Raw genomic sequence first — 22,503 nt, forward strand, 5'->3', positions numbered from 1 at the left:
TTTCTTGATTGGATCATTTGTTCTTTGGGTGTTGAATTTGAGAAGTTCTTTATAGATTTTGGATACTAGCCCTTTATCTGATATGTCATTTGCAAATATTTTCTCCCATTCTGTCGGTTGTCTTTTGGTTTTGTGGACTGTTTCTTTTGCTGTGCAAAAGCTTTTTATCTTGATGAAATCCCAATAGTTCATTTTTGCCCTTGCTTCCCTTGCCTTTGGCAATGTTTCTAGGAAGAAGTTGCTGTGGCTGAGGTCGAAGAGGTTGCTGCCTGTGTTCTCCTTTAGGATTTTGATGGACTCCTGTCTCACATTTAGGTCTTTCAACCATTTGGAATCTATTTTTTTTTTTTTTTCATTTGGAGTCTATTTTTGTGTGTGGTGTAAGGAAATGGTCCAGTTTCATTCTTCTGCATGTGGCTGTCCAATTTTCCCAACACCATTTGTTGAAGAGACTGTCTTTTTTCCATTGGACATTCTTTCCTGCTTTGTCAAAGATGAGTTGACCATAGAGTTGAGGGTCCATTTCTGGGCTCTCTATTGGCATCAGAAAAATCCAAATCAAAACCTCAATGAGATACCACCTCACACCAGTCAGAATGGCTAAAATTAACAAGTCAGGAAATGACAGATGTTGGCGGGGATGAGGAGAAAGGGGAACCCTCTTACACTGTTGGTGGGAATGCAAGTTGGTGCAACCACTCTGGAAAACAGTATGGAGGTTCCTCAAAAAGTTGAAAATAGAGCTACCCTACGATCCAGCAATTGCACTACTGGGTATTTACCACAAAGATACAAATGTAGGCATCCGAAGGGGTACGTGCACCCCAATGTTTATAACAGCAATGTCCACAATAGCCAAACTGTGGAAAGAGCCAAGATGTCTGTCGACAGATGAATGGATAAAGAAGAGGTGGTATATATACACAATGGAATATTATGCAGCCCCTCCCTTAAAAGGAATGAGACCTTGCCATTTGCAACGACGTGGATGGAACTGGAGGGGCGTTATGCTGAGTGAAATAAGTCAGAGAAAGACATGTATCATATGACCTCACTGATATGAGGAATTCTTAATCTCAGGAAACAAACTGAGGGATGCTGGAATCGGGGTGGGGTGGGAGGGAAGGGGTAGCTGGGTGATAGACATTGGGTAGGGTTTGTGCTATGGTGAGTGCTGTGAATTGTGCAAGACTGTTGAATCACAGATCTGTACCTCTGAAACAAACAATGCAATGTATGTTAAGAAAAAAAAAAGATAGCTGGAGGGGAAGAATGAGGGGGGTAAATCGGAGGGGAGACTAACCATGAGAGATGATGGACTCTGAAAAACAAACTGAAGGTTCTAGAGGGGAGGGGGGTGCGGGGATGGGTTAGCCTGGTGATGGGTATTAAAGAGGGCACGTTCTGCGTGGAGCACTGGGTGTTATGCACAAACAATGAATCATGGAACACTACATCAAAAACTAATGATGTATGGTGATTAACATAACAATAAAAAATTTAAAGAAAAAACAATAAATTTTATTACGATAGAAAAAAAGTATTCCTATTAAATGCTGTTCCATCAGTGTGTTTTAAACGTTCACATGAGCTCACCTCTATTTCAGAATATGTGGAAATTATAGCAGGAAAACTTGATAATTTTCTTTTACATTTAAATATGGGAAATTGTAATAGGACAAGTGGAATTCTTAAGCAATGACCTGTGAACCCACTTTGGGTAGTTTGGACAGTGGGCGCCCAGCAGAGGCTACACCTAAACTTAGAATCCCACAGTCCTGGTGGTTTCCTTTCCTTTGTCGGTATAGGCTGTACCTGAAGACATGGTCTCTAGGTGGTGGGCAGCATGCTTTTCTCAGTCAACTCCTATAAAAAGCTGGCACTCCAAAAAGATTGTTGTAGTGTTTGCTGAATAAGAAGAGAGGTGGAGGGGCGGAGGGAAAGGGAGAGAGAGAATCCTAAGCAGATGGGCTGAGCACAGAGTCCTATGTGGGTCTTGATCCCAGGACACACTGAGATCATGCCCTGAGCTGAAATCAAGAGGTGGATGCTTAACTGTCTGAGCTACCCAGGCGCCCCTCTTTAATTATTTTATGAGAATATTATAGTGTGTTACTTTCAAATTCAGAAAAAAATTATATTTTTTATATCTTGCTATGTCCAGGATTGGGTTTAAAAATATCACTGACATTAATTCTATTTCAAATATGCCAATTTATAAACCAATTGTCAAACTGGAAATTTTTAATGAAAGCCAATCTGGATGTTTTAGTGCCTTTAACTTCTTCCTAAGAGTAAAAGAAGACAAAATTTATCCACTAGTTCTTAATTTTCTGAAGTGTAGAAATTAATGGGTATAGAATACATCCTCTGTGTATGTGTGTCTTTAAAATATTGTATGAGGGAAAATAAAGATCACATATAACCTCTTCATCCTGAGATAAATACCATTATAATTTTGGTGATCATATTCTTTGAGGCATCTCTCTCTCTCTGTCTCATAAATGGAATCTCTTTTATAAATGGAATCATATCCTACATCAAGTTTTTATCAATAGACACTTTCTTCCTCCTCTTTTACATTTCCTCCTCTGCAACATATGTCCACTTTAGTCATGTTAATGACCTTGGGTATGTCCTTCCATTTTTTCCAAGGTCATAAATTGATAATCCACTAAACTATTTCTTCCTAAAGCAATTGTGACCTATTGAATTGACTATTGTTACTCTATGGTATGTATCTTACAATTCATTCTTTATTCTTTTTTTGTGTTTGTCTTAGCAATTGTTGGGCATTTACCCTGTATGAATTTTAAGGTTTATCTAAGTTAAAGATAATTCCTGGTCAGATTCTACTCATAATCACACTGAATTTTTACATGATAGTGTGATGCCTTTTAATTTTCTCATCACCTTTTAGCTGTCAGGAATTTTGAAGGGTTATGTTTCTATTAGACTGTCTTTAGGAAGTTCCTTGAGGACTAAAATGAGAAGACCATTCTTGTTATAGCTGATTCACAAACTTTGATCTCTGCAAACTATTTTTGGCTTACTTGTAACTTAAGTACTAGGGGAAATAATTTCTAATGTCCCTTTTTAGTTGTAAGGTTGTAAAATTTAAACAGAAGAAAGGTTAACTGTAGTCTGATGCAGATATATATACACACTATGAAAGTTTCTATTTACTCTGGGTCCTTAGGAGATGAAAATCACAGATACGTAATGACTTATGGTAAAAATGACAAGGTAATGTACTGTTAGGTTGACAACCTGTCCTGGTTTGTCTTGGACTGAAGTGTATTCCAGGATGAGGGATTTAAAATGCTAAAACCAGGAGGGTTCTAGGTAAACCAGGATGGTTATTCTGTCTGGTTGGGTGGTTTCTTTAAAGTACTTTTAAAATGTCCATATCCTTAGGTATAATCAAATTGACATTTCTGCTTTAGTCTTTAAAATCGATTTTAAAAATTACCCCTTTCCTTGGAAAAATTTGTAATCACAAAATTTTCCAAGGAAAGAGAGATTTATTTAGGCTCAAATAAATCTTGATGCTAAAGATTAACAGTGTTTAATATTTGATTTATAATAGTTTAAAATGTTTCATTAGTCTAGAAATAGAATTATGAAAAAATGTTTCTCATATCAAATCTTATGGAAGTATAATGTATAAATGATAATCATCTAAAAAATGTTAAGTGTTGAGGGGGTGAAAATGAACATGAGGAGAAGCCAGTAATGTTTCTGATGATAATCCTATATATTCTAGAGAAGTTATGTTCCATAAGGATCTTGAATTAGTCTTTTTGTTCTGCTATAACAAAAATACCACACACAAGCTGCAGGGCTTAAAGGACAGTTCTGGAGATTTGAAGTGCAAGGTTAGGGTGCCAGCATGTTTGGTTTCTAGTGAGAGCTCTCCTCCTGGGTTTTACACATAGCCCTCTCAATGTGTCCTCACGTATTGGAGAGAGAGAAACCACATGCTCTCTAGTATCTCTTCTGTGAGGGCACTAATCGCATTATGAGGACCCCACCCTCATGACCTTAACTAAACCTGAGTATCTTCCAAAGGCTAATATCCCAATACTGTCATCTTAAAGGTTAAGGCTTTAACATAAGAATTTTGGGAGCACACAATTCAGTTCATAGCAGGTCTCATGGAAGTATGCAAACCATGAGAAATTGATGATTTATTGCAGTTAATTTGGCTTGGATAATAAACTGCTTAAGGGTCTCAATTCTGAGTAATCACTAAAAATTATGGAAATAAAGTTTAGTATATTTATGTATGAGTATATTGGAGAATGAGTTTTGACAGAATAAAACACAAAGATGACTGTACATAAAATCCACAGAACTGTCAGACAATGAAAGGCTTTCTAGTAATCAGAATCCAAGTTACATTGCATTTGCATTTTCATTGGTTTATGAAAATCTTTAATGGATTTCAGCATAATATATTAAGCAAATGATATTTGCCCTTTATAAAGTCATTTATTTTATGTAAATTTTTGTTAGGTCTTGCTCTCCTCAAACCACCATTACATTGTTGGGCTCTTTGTAATAAGGGGAGGTAGCTAGGCAGATGCAGAGATTGTGGTACAAAGCTATTGACTTGTGACCATGCCAACCTGTGTACTGCATAGCCATTCTTAAGGACAAGTCTAAGGAGGTTAATATATTTTTAAGAAAAAGGGAGTTAAATGTCTTCAGGTGAAGATAAAACCTAAACATGATTGTATAAAATTCATATAAATAGTGGCAAATATAAATAACAGAATCTTGGTTTTTCTGAGATAACAAAGTCTGGATCCTTGCACTTAGGTTTTCACTATTTTGCACTTGATTGTGTAAGTTTGTCAGCCTACTTTGTATCATCTGTTTTAATTTCTTACTTTATAGAGATCTCTACTGGAGGCCTTTAAGATTGTTTGGGTGGTGATGGATCTATTTATTTGTAGAAATTAAATGATTGAATAAAGAAAGGAATTTTTAGGACTTAGAATGTTTTTGTGATTTGAATTATTTCTCCATGGCTGTTTGTCAACTATTTTTGATATACCTAAGACAGATATTGCATGGTGGAGATCTATGTGGGGATGGAACTAATTGGGGGTGGAGGGAGGTTGTTACTGTGGAGAGAGAGAAAATCACTAAGCCATGTGGATAATTCTGTGAAATACAAGGGTACATTAGTATGCAGATTGCATCTGATGCTCTCATAAATAGTGTTTATAGAAAAACAACCATTTGCTCTAAGTAAATGGTAGTGCATGCAACACTTTTGTAGATGATTTGTTGAGCATGCAGTGGTGATATTATTTCTTCTACTGAGCATATATTTCCTTAACTATGTATTCAGGAAAATGTATAAATCACAAATGCAAAGTAGGCAAAATATAGCAACCCACATTTATTTTAATTGTGTGGTATTGAAATGTGTGCTGTTTAATATTTTTCATGACTGATGGCTTGTAGAGGTACCCCAGAAAATAAAATCAAGCATTAAATATTACATAATTGTGAGTATTCAATCTTGCCTGAACTTGTAAAGTAATAAAGCCATATTTGTATTACATTCTGATGGATTTTTTTTTTTTAATTTCTGTAGTGATTGTTAGCTTTTTCTGAAATTTGTCCTAAGTTGAGTTTAGGCTGCATTCAGCAATGTCAGGAAAATTGATAATGTTTATTTCTTAACACCATGCAGTATATGATCTTACTAACTCTGTGTTAATATTTCCAAAGAAGGGTAACAAAAGGGGCTTTTATCATTTACCCTTTGTTCAGTAAATCAAAGATAAACATGGTCTGCACATGGCTTTTCAGTGAACTCTGCTATTTTGTCTTTTATCCTGAAGGTTTATTGCTTTACATGGCTTAAAGTGATTCAGGGTCTGAACTGTTTAATCTAGGATGTTTAGGTTACTGATGTCTCCGCTGGAGTGTATGAGAAAGTCAGATGTTAAACTCCCTGACCATGTACAGTAGGTGCAGTATATGTATTTGGGTGATTCATTCCTTAGCACATGTGCTTTGTTCTGTCCTCCTTTTTTTTTTTTTTTTTTTTGAATTGCATTGCATTTCTGAATAATTAGTTAAAATAGTGGCTCTTTTCTGTGGATTATTTTGTCTTCATGCTAAAAACTTTGGGCAATATACTAGCTCTTTTTCAGCTTTTCTACTAGGAACTTGCAGGAAAGAATCAAAGTGATAGTTAAGAATTCATTAATCTAGTGATTTCAAGATGATTACACAACTGAACATTTTATTTTTACTTACAGTTTCTTTGTCATTTACTTTTTCCCCCTTTCACATTAATTGTCCAGTTTCTATCATTTAAATAGGCGTATAACTCTTTGAATAATGACTAAGTGCCCATTTCTTGTTTTCCCTACTAGGGAAAGTTTTTAGGGAAGGGAAGAGGCACAATGCAAGTATAAGCAGAGGGCTGGACCCTAAGGAAAGAAAACATATTTAATAATTATTTACTTTGTGCCAGACACTATGCTAGAAACTTTCATGTATGCCTTGCACTTAAGATCTGGTTGAAGATCTACGCTAATGCTTTTAAATTGTAACCTAGTAAACATGCATATACTAGTCTGATAAAATTATAAATTTTAAAAGTAAATTGATTTTTTATGGCCATGAAACACCACAGGAGTCCCTGGGGAAAGAGCAGTCAGTGTAGGGTTGGTCTGGACAGGTAAGGCTCTGAGAAGACATCTGATTGGGACTCTGAAGGAATGGTGGTATATTTGTTATCATTTGTTTAACAAAGAATTCAAAAGTACTTGTATACATTTTTCATTTACAATTTAAAACATGCTTTGTAATAAGTAGTTGAACCGTAGCTTTAAGACAAGGTAACTGGAATTTAGAAAGAGGAACTAAATTTGTACTTAAATGACCCAGTGATGTACCACTTAGCTCTGCTCCCAAAGCCAGCATGACTTCTATCACATTGCAGCTCCATCCTTCTACTGTGGTTAAAACATCCTGATGGCGGGGTGCCTGGGTGGCTCAGTTGGTTAAGCGACTGCCTTCGGCTCAGGTCATGATCCTGGAGTCCCAGGATCAAGTCCCACATCGGGCTCCCTGCTCAGCAGGGAGTCTGCTTCTCCCTCTGACCCTCCCCCGTCTCATGCTCTCTCTCTCTATCTCATTCTCTCTCTCAAATAAATAAATAAAATCTTAAAAAAAAAAAAAATCCTGATGGCTGTCCACCGCACTTTAAATAAAATCTAAAGTCCTCTCCATGATCTTTGAGTACCTACAGGAACTGATTTTGTCTACGCTAGGACCCCACTTCCTATCACTCTCCCTTCCCTAGTAGCACCCTAGACACTTTGAACCACCTATCTGTCCTCTAATGGATCCAGAGTTTTGCACGAATTGTTCATACTGGATGTTGTTGACCTCCTGTGTAGTTTCCATTCATTTTTAGCCTTTCCAAGATAACTTCCTGTTTTTGTTCAAGTGTCTACTTCTGCCTGGTTACATCGTAGCCACATAGTTTCTGGGATTAACTCCTGCTGTAGGAGTAATTCTGAGTAGTCAAAGCCAATGATGATGTTGTCAATTTTTTGTTACACATTGAACTAGGTGCCCACCCTCATGCCAGGCAGTGCAAAAAATTTCCTCAGTCATAGGGACGGAGTCAGGAATGGGCAAGTGACTTTATTCAGGCCAGTCGCACAAGGGAAAAGCTTGCCAGAGGTTTCTCAGAAATGTTTTCTTGCTCTTAAAATAGAGCAATGTTAAGAGACAATCTTTGTTGGATATTCCATGCAAAACCTAGGATTTTAGTAGTTCTCTTGCCTCAAGCTTAGAGTTGAGGTAGTCTCATAGATGAAGATCAAGTTGAGAATATCACAGAGCTACAGCAAATAGACAGCCATGAACTATACTCATCTTTGACCTCTGCTTCTCTCAGCCAACATCTACCCCTTTTTTTTTTTAAACTAGGTTTTGTTTAATTTTTTTCTTTTTCTGATAGGATAAAAGATCTTTCCCCTGGAATTCTTTCCTGAAGTTGGTAAATATCTACTTCCTGCTTGGCATTCAGATCTCAGTTCTACTGTTGGTTATTCAGAGAGCCTCTCCTTGATACACAATCTAAAACCTCCCTATCAGTCACTTTATCTCAATACTGTTTTATTTTCTTCCTAGCACTTACTACTACTTCCTTATTCGCTAGTGTATTTAATATCTGATTCCTCAAATGTAAGCCCCACGAGAATAGGGAGATTGTCATCTTAATCACTGCTGTGTCTTTAGCAATTTTAACAGTGCCTTCATCCATAATAGATTCTCATTATTTGTTGGATAAATGGAAGTAACAGATCTCAAACTTTTGCTTCAAATTCCATGCTGTTTCCACTGCACTTCTTTGTCTGGCAAGGAGGAGAATGGTAACCACATTAGAAACAAAAACAGAGACTCAACAAATCTTTTTGTTGATTTAAGGGAAACATTAATTAAAATTCTAAACCAATATCCAAGTATGTCAGTTAAAGTATAAGAGTTTTAACCTAACTCAAATATATTTAAAATGTAGGACAGTAAAAATTAGGTACAATATATACATTAAAAAATGCAGGAAATTTTACAGAGTGAGCATTGAATACATTCGTTCCATGATTGCAAGTGACTTATATCACAAAATTTTATCTGCAATGAGTGGCTCGTGACATAACTGAATACTAGAACCTCAGATTCTAAACACGATAGCCAGAGAGAGGCTAAGTCTTGAAGAACCTGTCAACAGGAAGAAACAAACAAATAAATGGAAGGTTCACAAGAGCTCCAGTGGTAGAGCAAAAATCATGTCGAGGATGGTACTCTGCTCTGGGATGGGTAAACCTTAGCACTGCTTTGAACTGGTGATGGGATGGGAATGGCTGGAAATAAACTAAGTCAAAGGATCATTCTATTGATGCTTTTGTGCTCTCTCTAAGACTATTAGTCAGATTTTCTACCACTGTCTATCAGACGTATGCCAAAGATGGGCTTAGAAAAGGCAGTGTATCATAGTGGTTAAAGGCATATCTTGATACCACAATGCTTGGGATTGAATTTCTGCTCTGTCAACCTACTAACTGCCAAGCGCTGCTTGACCTCTTTGTGCCTTAGGATCTTTATCTGAATATGTGGCTAATAGCCATTTTATAGAGTTATTGTAAGAATTACAGGAATCAATATACAGAAAGAAATGCTTTTTACCCAAAGTGATCTCTTTTTTAAAAATTGCCAGTCTGTAACTGATATTTTTGTAAAACAAAACAATGAATTACTAAAGAAAAAGATATATACTGGTCTTAATTCTAAAAAACAAACCAACAAAAACCCACCAGATTAAACAGAAAAAATTACTTAAAATTTGCTCTAAAACTTCCAAATGCTCATTCTCAGTTTCTGCAATTCATAGTGAACTGTTAACCATCATCCTATGAGTAGCTCTAGTGTGAAAAGAATGTAAAACACTGTGACGTATATTACGTATTGTATAATATTGCCCAGTATTGCAGGGCTCACTTTATTTGAGGGTGTGGACCTAGAAAGGTTTGTCTACTATCTATAGCCAAAATCTGAAGGCACAGGTGGGTGACTGAGAATGGGAAGAGGTGATCAGAACTCTCTTGTTAACTCCCTCATAACAGATATGTTTAGTTTTAGTGATTTCCTTCGATAACTCACTGGGGTCAGTAGGATTTTTAAAATACTGTAAATATATATATATATATTTTTTTGATACATTATCTTCTTTTATTCAAATACCAGTCTGATCACACATGGTCCAAGAACACTCAAATAATAAGCCACATATAAACAGATGTTAAAGATTGGTCTTCAAACATTATAGCCAATGAGGCCACGCTTGCCTATGATCTCGCCGACATAAAACCACATCCACACCTCGGTGGCCACCAAACCATTCAGCAGAGTTTCCTTAACTGTGAGCTGTTTGAAGCTACCAGTTTGAGCACTCTTGACTATTTTTTTCAGGCTCTGAATAGCTGTATGGATCTCAGCAGGGGTTGGAGGAACCAGCTCAACCTTGGCATAGTGCCAAAATGTGGCCAGTTGAGGCTTTGAGTAAGTCACAGCAGCGTTCACCAGCGCCAGGGCCTTCTCCGCGAGGTTACGGACAAACTGGGCCATAGTTCTAAGCTGGAAGGTCCGTCGCCCCGCTAAAATACTGTAAATATATTAAACAGTAAACAAATAAAACTTTTGGGATAGGGAGATACTTCTTGTGGGTATTTGGCAGGCATTACTTACTTTCTTCCGTGATGGCAATATGTATAGTTTACTTTCAGAGGAAGGTAACCCACATCTCAGAGTTAAATAAAACCAAAGTCCACTGGCTTTGACCCCTTTCTAATTGTGTGACCTGAATACCTCTTTACATCTCAGTTAACTCATTTGTGATATGTTTACAATAACAATGCTTTCCCCATAGGGTTATGATCAATATATATTTTTAAAGATTTTATTTACTTGACAAAGAGAGTGAGCAAGCACGAGCTAGAGAGCACAGCAAGCAGGGGGAGCAGCAGGCAGAGGGAGTGGGGAAGCAGGCTCCCCGCTGAGCAAAGAGCCAGACTTGGGGCTCCATCCCAGGACCCTGGGATCATGATCTGAGCCAAAGGCAGATGCTTAACCAACTGAGCCACCCAGGTGCCCTGGGTTATAATCAATACTAAACAAGCTAACATATCTTAACTAATATCCAATATCTATCAAAACGTTGTCTGCCATAAAATAAGCGATTGGAGATTACCCAACCCATGAACAATAGAAGTCCAAATAAAGGCCATTTCTGATTAATCAAATCCTCTTTATTGATTTTAAAAGGCAGTATGTCCAAGTCTCAAACCAATCTATAATTGCTAAACTCCATTAGAAACACTGAAATCCTTACTCATAACCAGTGAAATGGCATAATCCTTGGAACGGAGCAATTACCCTGAGTGATGTGGTGGTACAAAGTCACATGATTTGAGAAGTAGAATAAACCAGATAGTTATCAGAGCTTAGATGCTGTGAGCACCCTAGTTTTTCACAGAAAGCTGTGCAACAGCTATTGGAAAGTGAAAAAAGTCATGAAAGCATTTTGAGATGTGGACCTCTTTTTAAAATAGTCTGTTAGCCGGTTTTCTTCTTTTATTGAACCAGTCATCATATACGTATTGGATGTATACTGTGAGTGTGGCATAATTTATAGGAGAGAAATAAGGCTTAATATCAAAGAACATACGAGGTAGTAGGAAAAAAATCCACATTAAATTAACAATATTGTACGAGGTTTTAGTAGCAATTCCAAGACAACCATATAGGATGGTATAGGATTACTTATTTACCTTTAAGTAGAATAGGTGTTTGGAAAATAGATCACTTCATGCTATGGTGATGGGGATAGCTGTTATATTTTGCTTAAAGAACCATATGTTTTGTTTTATTCATTAAGAATAAAATCCTACAAGCACACACATACATATATACTCATTTCTCTTTCCACATATCCCCAGCTAAAAGGGAACCACAAATGTTTTATAAGCTTTCATCATATTCTTGTAGCAGGTGTTCTATGGCCTTTCTTTATTCAAGTATTCAAGTTACCATGCTTACATTTGGGTATTTTAGTATTAACAATATTGCAGACAGAGATAGAATCATTATGTCCCACAAAGTGTTAATGAGTAGGTGATTGACAAAGACCCATATTTACATTTCTTTGAATTATTGAAGCAAAAAAAATGTTAATTGTTCTGGTCTGTTGGTGAGTATAATTCTGATACATTAAAACCATGCTATCATTTTCAACCTAGAAGCTCCATAAGAAGCCTTATGGTAGAATTGTCAAGTAACTTGTTCTTCTTTTAAAAACAAAATACCTTTTTGATGCAGAATTTGAAGCAAATTTACTTGAACTACAAGTACAATATTTTTCTGGGAACATTGAACATAGTTCAACCTTAAAATTGCTGAATGTCTATTTAGGTGTGCAGTATAAATTTAAACTCAAAGAGAAATCTTTGAAAGTTTAAAGTTAAAACTTAGCACCTTTTCAGATTTGAAGCCCATCAGAATGTCAACATTTTCTAGCTGTCAATTCTCTTTAACCTAATGTCTGAGGAGTGTAGTGTTGATTAAACCTTTGTTACTTATTCAAGTCAATCTATGGATTTCACAGGTTCAAGACTACCTAATTAGTGAGATTTCATTGTGGTTCTGTGACTCGCATTAAGATGATGTTATTCGATTTAACTTATCACTCGTTAGCACCATGTGATTAGAACACTAATCAGTTTATTTTACCATTTGGGGAGAAAATGTGCTGAAACACTTACATAAAATGTTGTTCTAAGAACTTAATTGAAAAATCTGTGGTGTTTTCAAGCCAGTATTCTGAAGTAGCACATTCTGTCTTTGAGAATGATTTCTCAGCAGGACCCTATTTCCACTGCAGCTATATAAGGATGTTAGCCAAGTCTTCTGGCAGTAACAGATGAAATTAAACACATTTTTCATAAGGTGTATTTATCTAGAGGACCAAACATACTGTGAGCAAATATATTCTTTAGTTATTCACTTAAACTTGAACTCACTGGAGTACTCAAAACCTGACTCTATGTCCTTTTAAGAATGTGCTAATTAAAGAGGTTAGGGGGTGCCTGGGTGGCTCAGTGGGTTAAGCATCTGCCTTTGGCTCAGGTCATGAACCCAGGGTCCTGGAATGGAGCCCTGCGTCGGGCTCCCTGCTCAGCGGAGAGCCTGCTTCTCCCTCTCCCTCTGCCTGCCTCTCTGCTTATTTGTGCTCTCTCTCTCTTCAGGTAAATAAATAAAATCTTTAAAAAAAAATAAAGAGGTTAGAAGTCAATAGTCTTTTTTTTAAAGGAAATAATAACAACAACCAATGCAAATGATAAAAAATCCTAAATGATTGCAGTTTACTTTTGGTAAGATGGATAATATTTCTTACTTCTGAACCAGAAGTACTCATACCCTCACAAATGAGTTAGCAGTAAAGGAAATTAACACCTGTTGTACTTGCATGAGATGTTTACATTCTACCATTAAGATCAATCAGAGGAATGCAAATATATATACTTGGAAGTCAGTTGTACCTAGATATTTTTAGCCATAATTCATACCTTGTCAATTTTTTCTTCAATTAATTATCCATTGTGTTTTGGAGTGGCACTATTCCAAGTCAGTCCAGTAATACCATTCAACACACATAAACTGATTTCAGCTTCTTTACTAGGCTGGTGAAACAAACAAAAACAAAAACAAAAACACAAAGAACAAAGACAAAAAGTTGGGTCCCTTATTTAGAGAATAAAAAGCAGCAACTATACACATTTGATTATTTTAAACATAGGCCTGGCTTCCAAAATGGAGAGTAGTCAGCCTCTTAATTTCTTTGGCTATCAATTTGTGTACTGACTGGTGATATTCTATTTATGTCTGCAGTTATGAAAACAAAATATCTTGACACGTAGATAATGGAAATGGCCTAAAACAGCGTTTCTCAACAGTGGCGCTCTTGATACTTTGGGATGGATAACTGTTGTTTGGCTATCCTGTGCATTGTAGGATATTAAGCAGCATCCCTGGAAGATGTGTGACAATGAAAAATGTCTCCAAACATTGCCAAGTGTTCCCCAGGGAGCAAACTCACTCCTGGTTGAGAGTCACTACCTTAGGAAGAATAGCACATATTGGGATGGATGGTATTTCCTGAAACTTGTCTGTCATCTCTCTTTCTCTCTCTCTCTTTCTCTCCTTCTCTCCCTCTTTCTCTCAAAGTCTTTAAAGAAAAATAAAAGTGAAAATAAAATTGTTACCAAGGCAGGACTATGTGATAACACACATAGTCTAGCTTTGAGGATTAACTTTCCAGGCTTCCCTATTAGTGGCTAATAAAACAGTTATCCAAGAGAGACTAAGGTGTTTCTTCATAGTAAATTCCAGGACAGATTTTTCATCTGGGGCCTCCTCTTCCCCATTGGGGCATGGAAAGATGCAAGCAAAGTTCAAAAGTAAAATCATACAGCTTATTTATATTACCTGACATTTCACTCAACCCATCTTAGCTTAAACCTGAGAGTGTATGGATGATACACAACTGAATTCATGTGTTCCCTCGAGGTGTTAAGTATGGTCAGTTATCTCATTTATTTCAGACAGGCACTAAGGAGCTGGCTAAAAGTTACACTCTCTGAAGAAGATTTAGTGTGCTATTCTTTATTCTCCTAACTGAGAAAGAAGCCACAAGTTGGAAACTATGTAAGCATGATCAGTACAAGTAAAATCATACCTAAGCACATGATAGCAAACTGCAAAAAACCAAATATAAAGAGAAAAATCTCCCCTCTCCCAAAACGAAGTATAGCTAAAAACCCAATTGAAACTGTAAGCAAAAAATTTTAGTCTTCCATTTTAATCTAAAAAGACAGTAAAAGAGGAACAACAAAGGACTAAAGAACACAGTGGACAAATAGGCATCTTCCTATTTGCTTTCTAACAAATACATCAAATGTAAATGAAGTAAACACCACAATTAAAATCAGGTTATCAGAATGGATAAAAAGGGTTATGTTATCTGTCTTTTTTAAATACAAAGATTCAGTCAAATGAAAAGTAAAAGAATGGAAAATACGTGCTGTGTAAATAGTAAGCAAAGGTACTTGTGTGGTTCGATTAAATCAGACAGTGGACTTAAGGCAGGTGTACTGCCTGAGATAGAGGGAGGTACATCATAATAGATTTGTTTTAAAATTATTGAAATAATTTAAGGGACAAATAAAGGACATTGAATAAAAATAAAAAATAATCAGGAAGACCTAACTGTACATACAGGTGTACTTAACAGAGTTTCAAAAGTAATGAGCTAAAAAAAAAAATAATCAACCTGACAGGAGAAATAAAAGTAGTTGGAGACTTGGGGCACCTGGGTGGCTCAACTGTTGAAGCATCTGACTCTCAGCTCAGGTCTTAATCTCAGGGTGGTGAGATGAAACCCCACATTGGGTTCCATACTAGGCATGGAGCCTACTTAAAAAAAAAATAGTTGGAGACTTTAATAGTTGGAGACTCTCTTAATAATTAATTGAACAAATACATTAGAAATCTATGAAATATTTGAATAACACTGTTAACTACCTTAACCTTCTTCTAATTTACAGAACATGACCCTCAACAACTATAGAAGACATATTCTTCTTACAAACTCACTGAGTATTTAACAATATAGGCCATGAACTGGATCATAAAATCAGCCTCAATATATTTGAAAAGATTGAAATCATGTGGAATGTTCTTTGACTATAACAAAATTAACTTAGAGAAAAAGTAATAAAATTTAATTAACAAAACATTGGGGCTTTTCTAAATAAAACTAATCAACACATGGGTCAAGAAGAAATCACAAAGGAAACTTAAGTAAACTAAATTCTAATTAAGGGACAAAATACCAAAATTTGTAGAATGCTACTACAACAGTGATTAAAAGAAAAGGTCTAGCTTTAAAAGCTTGTATTCAAATAAGAAAGGTTTAAAAGCAATGGTGTAAATCTCTACCTTAAGAAACTGGAGAAAGAAAGCAATTGAAACCCAAAGTGAGTAGAAGAAAATAAAGATAAGGCATAAATCAATCAAATAAAAAACAAACAACTGAGAAAATTAACAAAATACATCTAGAATTTTCATAGCATTCTTTGTTCATTCAGGCCTTTAGAATGAATTGCTCCATGTGCAACATACTGTGAAGTTAGATATGTGCCTAGAATTACATGAGTGATTTATTCATGCTACTTTTGAAAGATAACATTTTTAATACAATGTTACCTTTAGATTACTGAACCCCTATAATGCACAGACCTATTCAAACATTCTTTTTTTTGAATGTTGATAAATCTTTGTTTTTATTACTATTTTTTGTTTCAAGTTTTTATTTAAATTCTAATTAGCTGACATATAGTATAATATTATTTTTAGAAGTAGACCTTAATAGCAATGTTGTAAAGCCTATAGTTCTTTACCCAGTTCATTTTTTTTAAAAAATGTGAGGTTAAATATATTTAACATATCTATAAATATTTGTATCTAAAGGATATAGAATTTGGTTACTGTACATTTAATGTTTGCCTTGATATCTCTGTGCTTCCTAATGTCAAAATTTACCATAATTTTTCAGAGTCACTGCAAATAAGATATGAAATCTTTATAAAGAGGACTCTTTTAATGATAAAAATAGTGAATTGAAAAAAAGCCCCAATATTTACTAATGAAAGCATTTTGAATATTTTTATTTTAGTAAACTTAATCATATGATTAAAATGTCTGATCATTAACCTTACTTAGGTGTTTTTCTACACTGAAAAGGACCCAGACTTGTCTTCCAATTTTTTGTTACAACTCATTCCCATCCTCTAAAATATGATGTCTGCCTTTATTAATGCTTTCAAAATACTTGAATGTTTACATATTATTCACTGTGATACATGCTTTATACTTCATTTTTTCCTTTAATCTGTATTATGATCATGAAATAAATGAAATCATCCCTATTTTACATATAAGGAAACAGGTCCAGGTTATACAAATGGAAAGAACCAGAATTTAGTTGAGATCCTGTGACTCAAATCCTGTAATCTAAATTTTTGTTAAGTCACATTATTCAATTTTTAAAAAAAATTTTTTAAAGGTCACAGCAAAATTGAGAGGAAGTTACAGTTATTTTCCTTTATCCCCTGTCCCCAAACATAACATAGCCTCCCCCATAATCGCCAATCCCTAGTAGTGTTACAGATCTGTTACAATGGATGGACTTACACACTGACATGTCATAACCACCACCCAAACTCCCTAGTTTACATTATGGTTCACTGTTGGTGTTATATGTTTTTATTTGGTTTGGACAAATGTGTAATGACTTCAATTCATCCTTATAATATCATACAGGGAATTTTTACTACCCTAAAAATACTCCATGTTCTCCCTATTTATTTTCCTCCCTACACCCCCAACCACTGGCAATGACTAATCTTTTTATTGTCTTCATAGTTTTGCCTTTTCCAAAATGTCATAGAATTGGAATAATATAGTATATAGCCTTTTCAGGTTGGCTTTTTTCACTTAGTAATATGCATTTAAGTTTCTTCAATGTCTTCATGGCTTGATAGCTCATTTCTTTTTAGTGATGAATAATCTTCTATTTCCTAGATGTACTAGAGTTTATACATTTACTTACTGAAAGACATGTTGATTGCTCCCAAGTTTTGGCAATTGTGAATAATGCTGCTATAAACACCCATGAGCAGGTTTTTGTGTGGATTTAATTTTTCAACTCCTTCAGGTAAATACCAAGGAGCATGGTTGCTGGATCATATGAAGAGTAAGGTTAGTTTTGCAAGAAATTATCTTCTGCATTATTGGGTTTTGATATACCACACACAAGAATGTTTGAAAACTTTAGGCCATTTAGATGTATCATTGTATTTCTTGGAAGTATTTTGAGACAAGAAAATAAGGTTGTGAACTTACTACCTGGTGAAAAGCACAACAGGTTTTTTTTTTTTTTTAAATTAAATCCTCACGAGAGCATATGTGATAATATCTTCTTACTGTGATTGTGAATCAAAATCTAGTTTGAGTGTAAAATACCAATAGAATTTTTCAAACACTTAAACAATAATTGAATTAAGGGATGCTTTGTCACTTACTGAGCTTACTAACTCTGAAGGACAGGGTAGCTCCATAAAGGAATTAAGCAATTTGTTGAAGGTTTTCAAACAACTACAAGGCCTGGAAGCTTGAAACCAGAAGTATAATTTTTCTTTAGTTGAATTTTGAACTTCGCTAAAAATCACATGATTTTCTTTTCACATGTGCAAAATATTGTACTCAGTGAGGAAAAATAGAAGTGGACAGTTTTTATTTTAAATAAGTTACTTTCTAGTGACATATGAATGTGTGTTTTTCTCAGATGGCTACTTATCTTGCATTTATTAAGTAATTGAAATACCTTAAAGTGTTTTTTCTCCATAAAAAACTTACCAGTGTACCATTAATCATGAAGTTATAAAAGACTGGGTTGAATTTCTGAAATTCTTTTTAAATTGTAATAGATAAAATCATATAAAACTAACATATAGGTTAGTGAATTATTTAAAAGTGGTCCAGTAATCACAATTCACATTAAGAAATCAGTTCTTATTCAGACACCCCATAAGTCTTCCTTTGCCTCATCCTATTCATGCCTGCCACTTTCCCGTCAAAACCAATATTCTGACTTTTACAGTAATCACTCCCTTGCATTTATTTAGTTTTTTTAGTACCAATGGGTGTATCATTAGGCCCTCTCCCTTAGTCTTGCTCAGCAAAACAACCAAACAGAAACAAAACAAAAAACAATAAAAACTCAATATATCCTTTAAGTCTCTGGTAATCAAAAGATTATTCTTCATCCTTTTTTCTTCCAATTTCTTAGAAAAGCCTGGTCTATTTGATTTGTAGATTTTATTGCACATGATAAATACTTGTGATTCCATACTTATGGTGTAGTTCAGATTGTTACTCTGTGTTTTTTTTTTTTTTTTCTTTCTGTTCTCTGTATTTCCACATGGTAGCTGGATCCTCAAGTTTGATTAGGTACAAGTTGGGTCCCTTTGGCAAGATAACTGGTGGTGAGGTATTGTTTTTGGTTTTGTTTTAATTTAAGAGGCACAAATTGATTGGTTGTCTCTCTTTTTGTGATTGTAGTGGCCATTGATGCTCAATGCCTAGATCTAATAATTTATTGTTGTTGAAAAATGCTGATAGTCCAATTTTATCATTTCTTTTAAACTGAGTATTTGGAACACCTTAATATGAAGTAAAACAGCTTCATCTATTTGGTTCCTTAAAAAAGGCAGGATAATGCACTTTTTTTTTTGGTTCGCTCTATCAGTTTTTAAGATAGTTACTTTAAAAAAATTTTTTTTATTAAGATAGTTACTTTTAAAAACGTTAGTTTCCTCTCATTCTTTGAAAGTGATAATTAGCTTATTAAGAGTGTCATTATGAATTTAAATATGTTTTATTAGTTTCATTCTTATCCTTCCAGAAACTCAAGTTTTGTGCAATGGGAGTCTCTTGTTGAGGTCTTTGAACATGTTTTTGACCATTTTCTTGCTGTAGGATTGAACAAGATGTTCTAGGATTATCTCACAGTTTTCCTGTTCAAGACCTGGAAAAACTATAATTCAAGGCTATATTCTGGGCACTAGGAATGCTTATTACTGCTGTATTGGACATTATTCTATGCCTTTTTAATGAAGAGACCGGTATCTAGTTTTCTATTTAAAGATAAAATAATTGAGAAAGTTAATATCAAATACTTTCAATTTAAATTCAGGATTATAGTGTTTGTACTTCAATTTTTCTGTTGCTTCTGTATTTTCTTTTTTCCAGTGAGAATACTGGTTTTCGAGGACAAGAAGAAAGAATATCTCTAAAAAACTCATTTGCTTTATCACTTATTATACATAAAACAGATTCAGAATAACAACAATACATTGAATCAATTTTATTTTTGCATTATTCTCCCCATATCCTTCCCTCTTTATAAAAATAAGTGTACCATATCTACATTGTCAGAGCACGGTCATTTTTATTATAGTCCCTTCCTCTTAATCCCCATTTAGCATTAGTTCTACAGTTGACCTTGAGAATTTATTTTAAAAGCTATTTAGTTATTTTGGCTGACAATTTTATTCTGTAAAAGAGTCCTCAGAAGAAGTTCACGAGAACAATAGTATGTGAGTCCTTGCCTTGTATGTGAGTTGGTAAGATTTTTTCTGTGCCCTTTGTAATTGAAATCCAATTTTTCTGGTTATAAAATCTTTGTCATATAATTTCTTTCCTTGTTTTTCTTAAATATGTTACCCTCTTTTCTTAGGGCATAGAAACAAAGATGTTGAAAAATGTTGATTATTTTTCTTTCCCTTATAAATTACTTGTTCTTTTTGTCTAGATTGTCTACAGACTTTTTCTTTGTATTTAAAGTTGAACAGTTTTACTAGAATACATTTTGGTGTTATCTTGCTGGTCAATTATTTGGTGTACTTATTCAATATGTAATTTTAGATCATTGATACTTTTAGGAATTTTTTCCTGAATTTCAATTTTTAGTATTTTTTCCTGTTTTACTTTAGTTTTCCTTTTCAGAAACTCTTATCATTTATATATTGCATACTTTTTGTCTATCTTCAATATTTGTCACTTGTTTCATATCCTTTAACTCTTTTACTTCTTTTATTGAAAAATTTTCTTTTTAGCTTTTATCTTAAGACATTGTTTTTGTTTTTGTCTTTCTAGTTTAATCTAGGTTTCTTAAATTATTTTTCTTTTGAATCAGTATATTCTAAATTCTGTCAATTTACTGTAGTGTTTCTAATTGTGATTTGTTTTTTTATGTCTTGTATCATTTACTTGATACTTGTAGCTTGTTTTGAAATAGTTTTGTTTTGTGGACTTTTCTTTCTGAAGGTGGTTACTTAATCTTTGTCCTTTTAATTACTTTTTACAGGATTTCACCATGATCTTTTTCTATCAATCATATTTATGCAAAACTGATTTCAATGAACTTTAAGAAGGAAATATATGTAGTTCAATATAGTTTTTAAAATTTTACTGGGTCTCCATCTCCTGTTTTTGTGGCATGTTTTAAAATATGGTGGTTAGCTTTCTGACATTTCCTGGCTGTTTGCCTTTTCTACTTTTATGTCTCTGTTGTCCCTATCCAGTTAATTTCTGAATCTACTCCCAATTGTCTCTCCTGCATGATCCTGTTTGGAAGAGAGCTCTTGGATGGTTAGTGGTGAGAGTTCAGAAGTGCTCATACTGCTTGAGCCATTTTTAGACTGAGCTTTGCCTCTGTGTCTATCAGTTACTGGTTTAGACCTAATCATCCCCATGGTCAGCTGTTCTCACATTAGCCACTGAGCTTTCCAGCAAATACCAATATGGTGTACATTATGGTGTCCTCCTGTTTTCAGGTCATTTCCAGGTTCTTTGATTTGACTTTTTTTCCCCTCCTATGTCAATGGTACCAGATAGGTCTTGTGGCTGTTAGCAGTTGGTTACTTGCTTCTATTTTGGAGATAGAGATACTTTGTTACCAAGTATAAATTTATCCATGAGTTTTTGGTTTTGATATCTTGTTACCTATTTTTATTATATTTTTCAGGGGTTATTCAGAGATATAAAATCTATGTTGCTACCTGCACAATAGCTTTGGCTTAAAATATTTAGACATTCCTGAGTCTTGAAATGACTTGATATTTTTTCAAGTGCATGTGGTCAAAAATTCCCTTTATACAATTTACAATTTTCAAGGGCTTCTGGGTATTGGGTGCTGATTAGTGTACCCAGGGCTATTAGCTGAGAGAGATGCCGGTGATAGTAGAAAATGGGGACGTGAGCTCAAAGCATCCCCATAGGGTCAGTTGTACATTTCAGAGTTACTATTTGGAATTAGGTGCGTGGACCATGCTCAAGTGTATAAAAGGGAAACCATTTTGCTCTGAGTATTCTAAGAACTATGAGGACTATACCCAGTTTTAGTGTTTTCTTCCTATATATTCCCTGTGATAGCACATGCCATTCTTAAGCTATGGTTCAACCAGAAATGGAAACACCTTCTGTGTTGTTCAGATGTAAGTGTAGAGTGTCTACGATAATCTATTGGATTTCTAAAGTACTTAAGGCTTTACAAACTGCTTTAGCATCCATGGTCCTAGGGGAAGCTCATTCACATGGCTATGAAGAAGTTGATGCCAGTGCTATATGTATTTTCATTCTTTTATAGCTGAAGAGACTAATCCTCAGGCCAAGTGACTTGTCCAGTGCCACACATCTGGCATGCTGCAAAAATATAGCTAGAACTAGTATTTCCTGATTCTCAAACCACCAGTTTTTCCACATGGAGTTTTGGGACCTCTACCATTGTAACAGAAACATATTTGCAACATGGTATCTGAATGCATTTGCCATAAAAGCCATTTTATCCATTTATTCTGTATGCTTCATAAATACCCAAGCCGTGTAATAGCAAAGGGATTAAATTTGCCAGTATAATTTTACACCTCACCTGATTTTTTTTTCTCAACTTAAAGCCATTCCCTCAACCATTTGTTGAAAAGTCTTAGTGTTCAGTTTAACCCTGGAAGTAATTTATAAGGCAATGTTACAAAAACAACGATAAAAATGCAGTCATCTAAGCTCTTTATTTCTTTACCTCAGTCCCTAAGGCTGCAGTGATTGCCTGGAGCTTGTGTTTGTTCAAGTGTACTGTAATATTTATGGGGCTAAAAGATATCCCCTTGGATTTCTGTTCTTGGTGAATTTGTTTAGGAGGAGGACCTCATGTGGCTAAAGGATGTTGTTTGCTATGTTTGAAAATTTGATTTGACATATCTGTGAAGAGCTCATTCATAATCAGATTCT

General features: G+C 34.9%; 1 protein-coding gene and 1 long non-coding RNA gene across 3 annotated transcripts in view; both read right to left on the bottom strand.

The window, feature by feature from the left end:
• Nucleotides 1-7,817: 7,817 nt before the first annotated feature.
• LOC113929252 overlaps nucleotides 7,818-22,503 on the bottom strand; it is an 82,269-nt gene continuing 67,583 nt past the window's right edge. For both annotated transcript variants that reach the window (XR_003522138.2, XR_003522139.2), the window contains exons 5-6: nucleotides 13,164-13,277; nucleotides 7,818-8,399 (exon numbers count right to left, since the gene is read on the bottom strand). This is a non-coding gene — a long non-coding RNA (uncharacterized LOC113929252). The remainder of the gene's footprint in view (nucleotides 8,400-13,163; nucleotides 13,278-22,503) is intronic.
• On the bottom strand, nucleotides 9,756-10,167 carry LOC113929251 (ATP synthase subunit g, mitochondrial-like). The gene has a single exon (XM_035727700.1). The coding sequence runs from the start codon at nucleotides 10,165-10,167 to the stop codon at nucleotides 9,856-9,858; it is 312 nt and encodes a 103-aa protein (XP_035583593.1). The 3' UTR covers nucleotides 9,756-9,855.

This window comes from Zalophus californianus, chromosome 5 (assembly GCF_009762305.2).
Source record: "Zalophus californianus isolate mZalCal1 chromosome 5, mZalCal1.pri.v2, whole genome shotgun sequence".
In the NCBI taxonomy this organism is placed as follows: domain Eukaryota; kingdom Metazoa; phylum Chordata; class Mammalia; order Carnivora; family Otariidae; genus Zalophus; species Zalophus californianus.

Coding starts and splice junctions, on each gene's coding strand:
- LOC113929251 (XM_035727700.1), bottom strand. CDS start 10,167: ATGGCCCAGTTTGTCCGTAACCTCGCGGAGAAGGCCCTGGCGCTGGTG.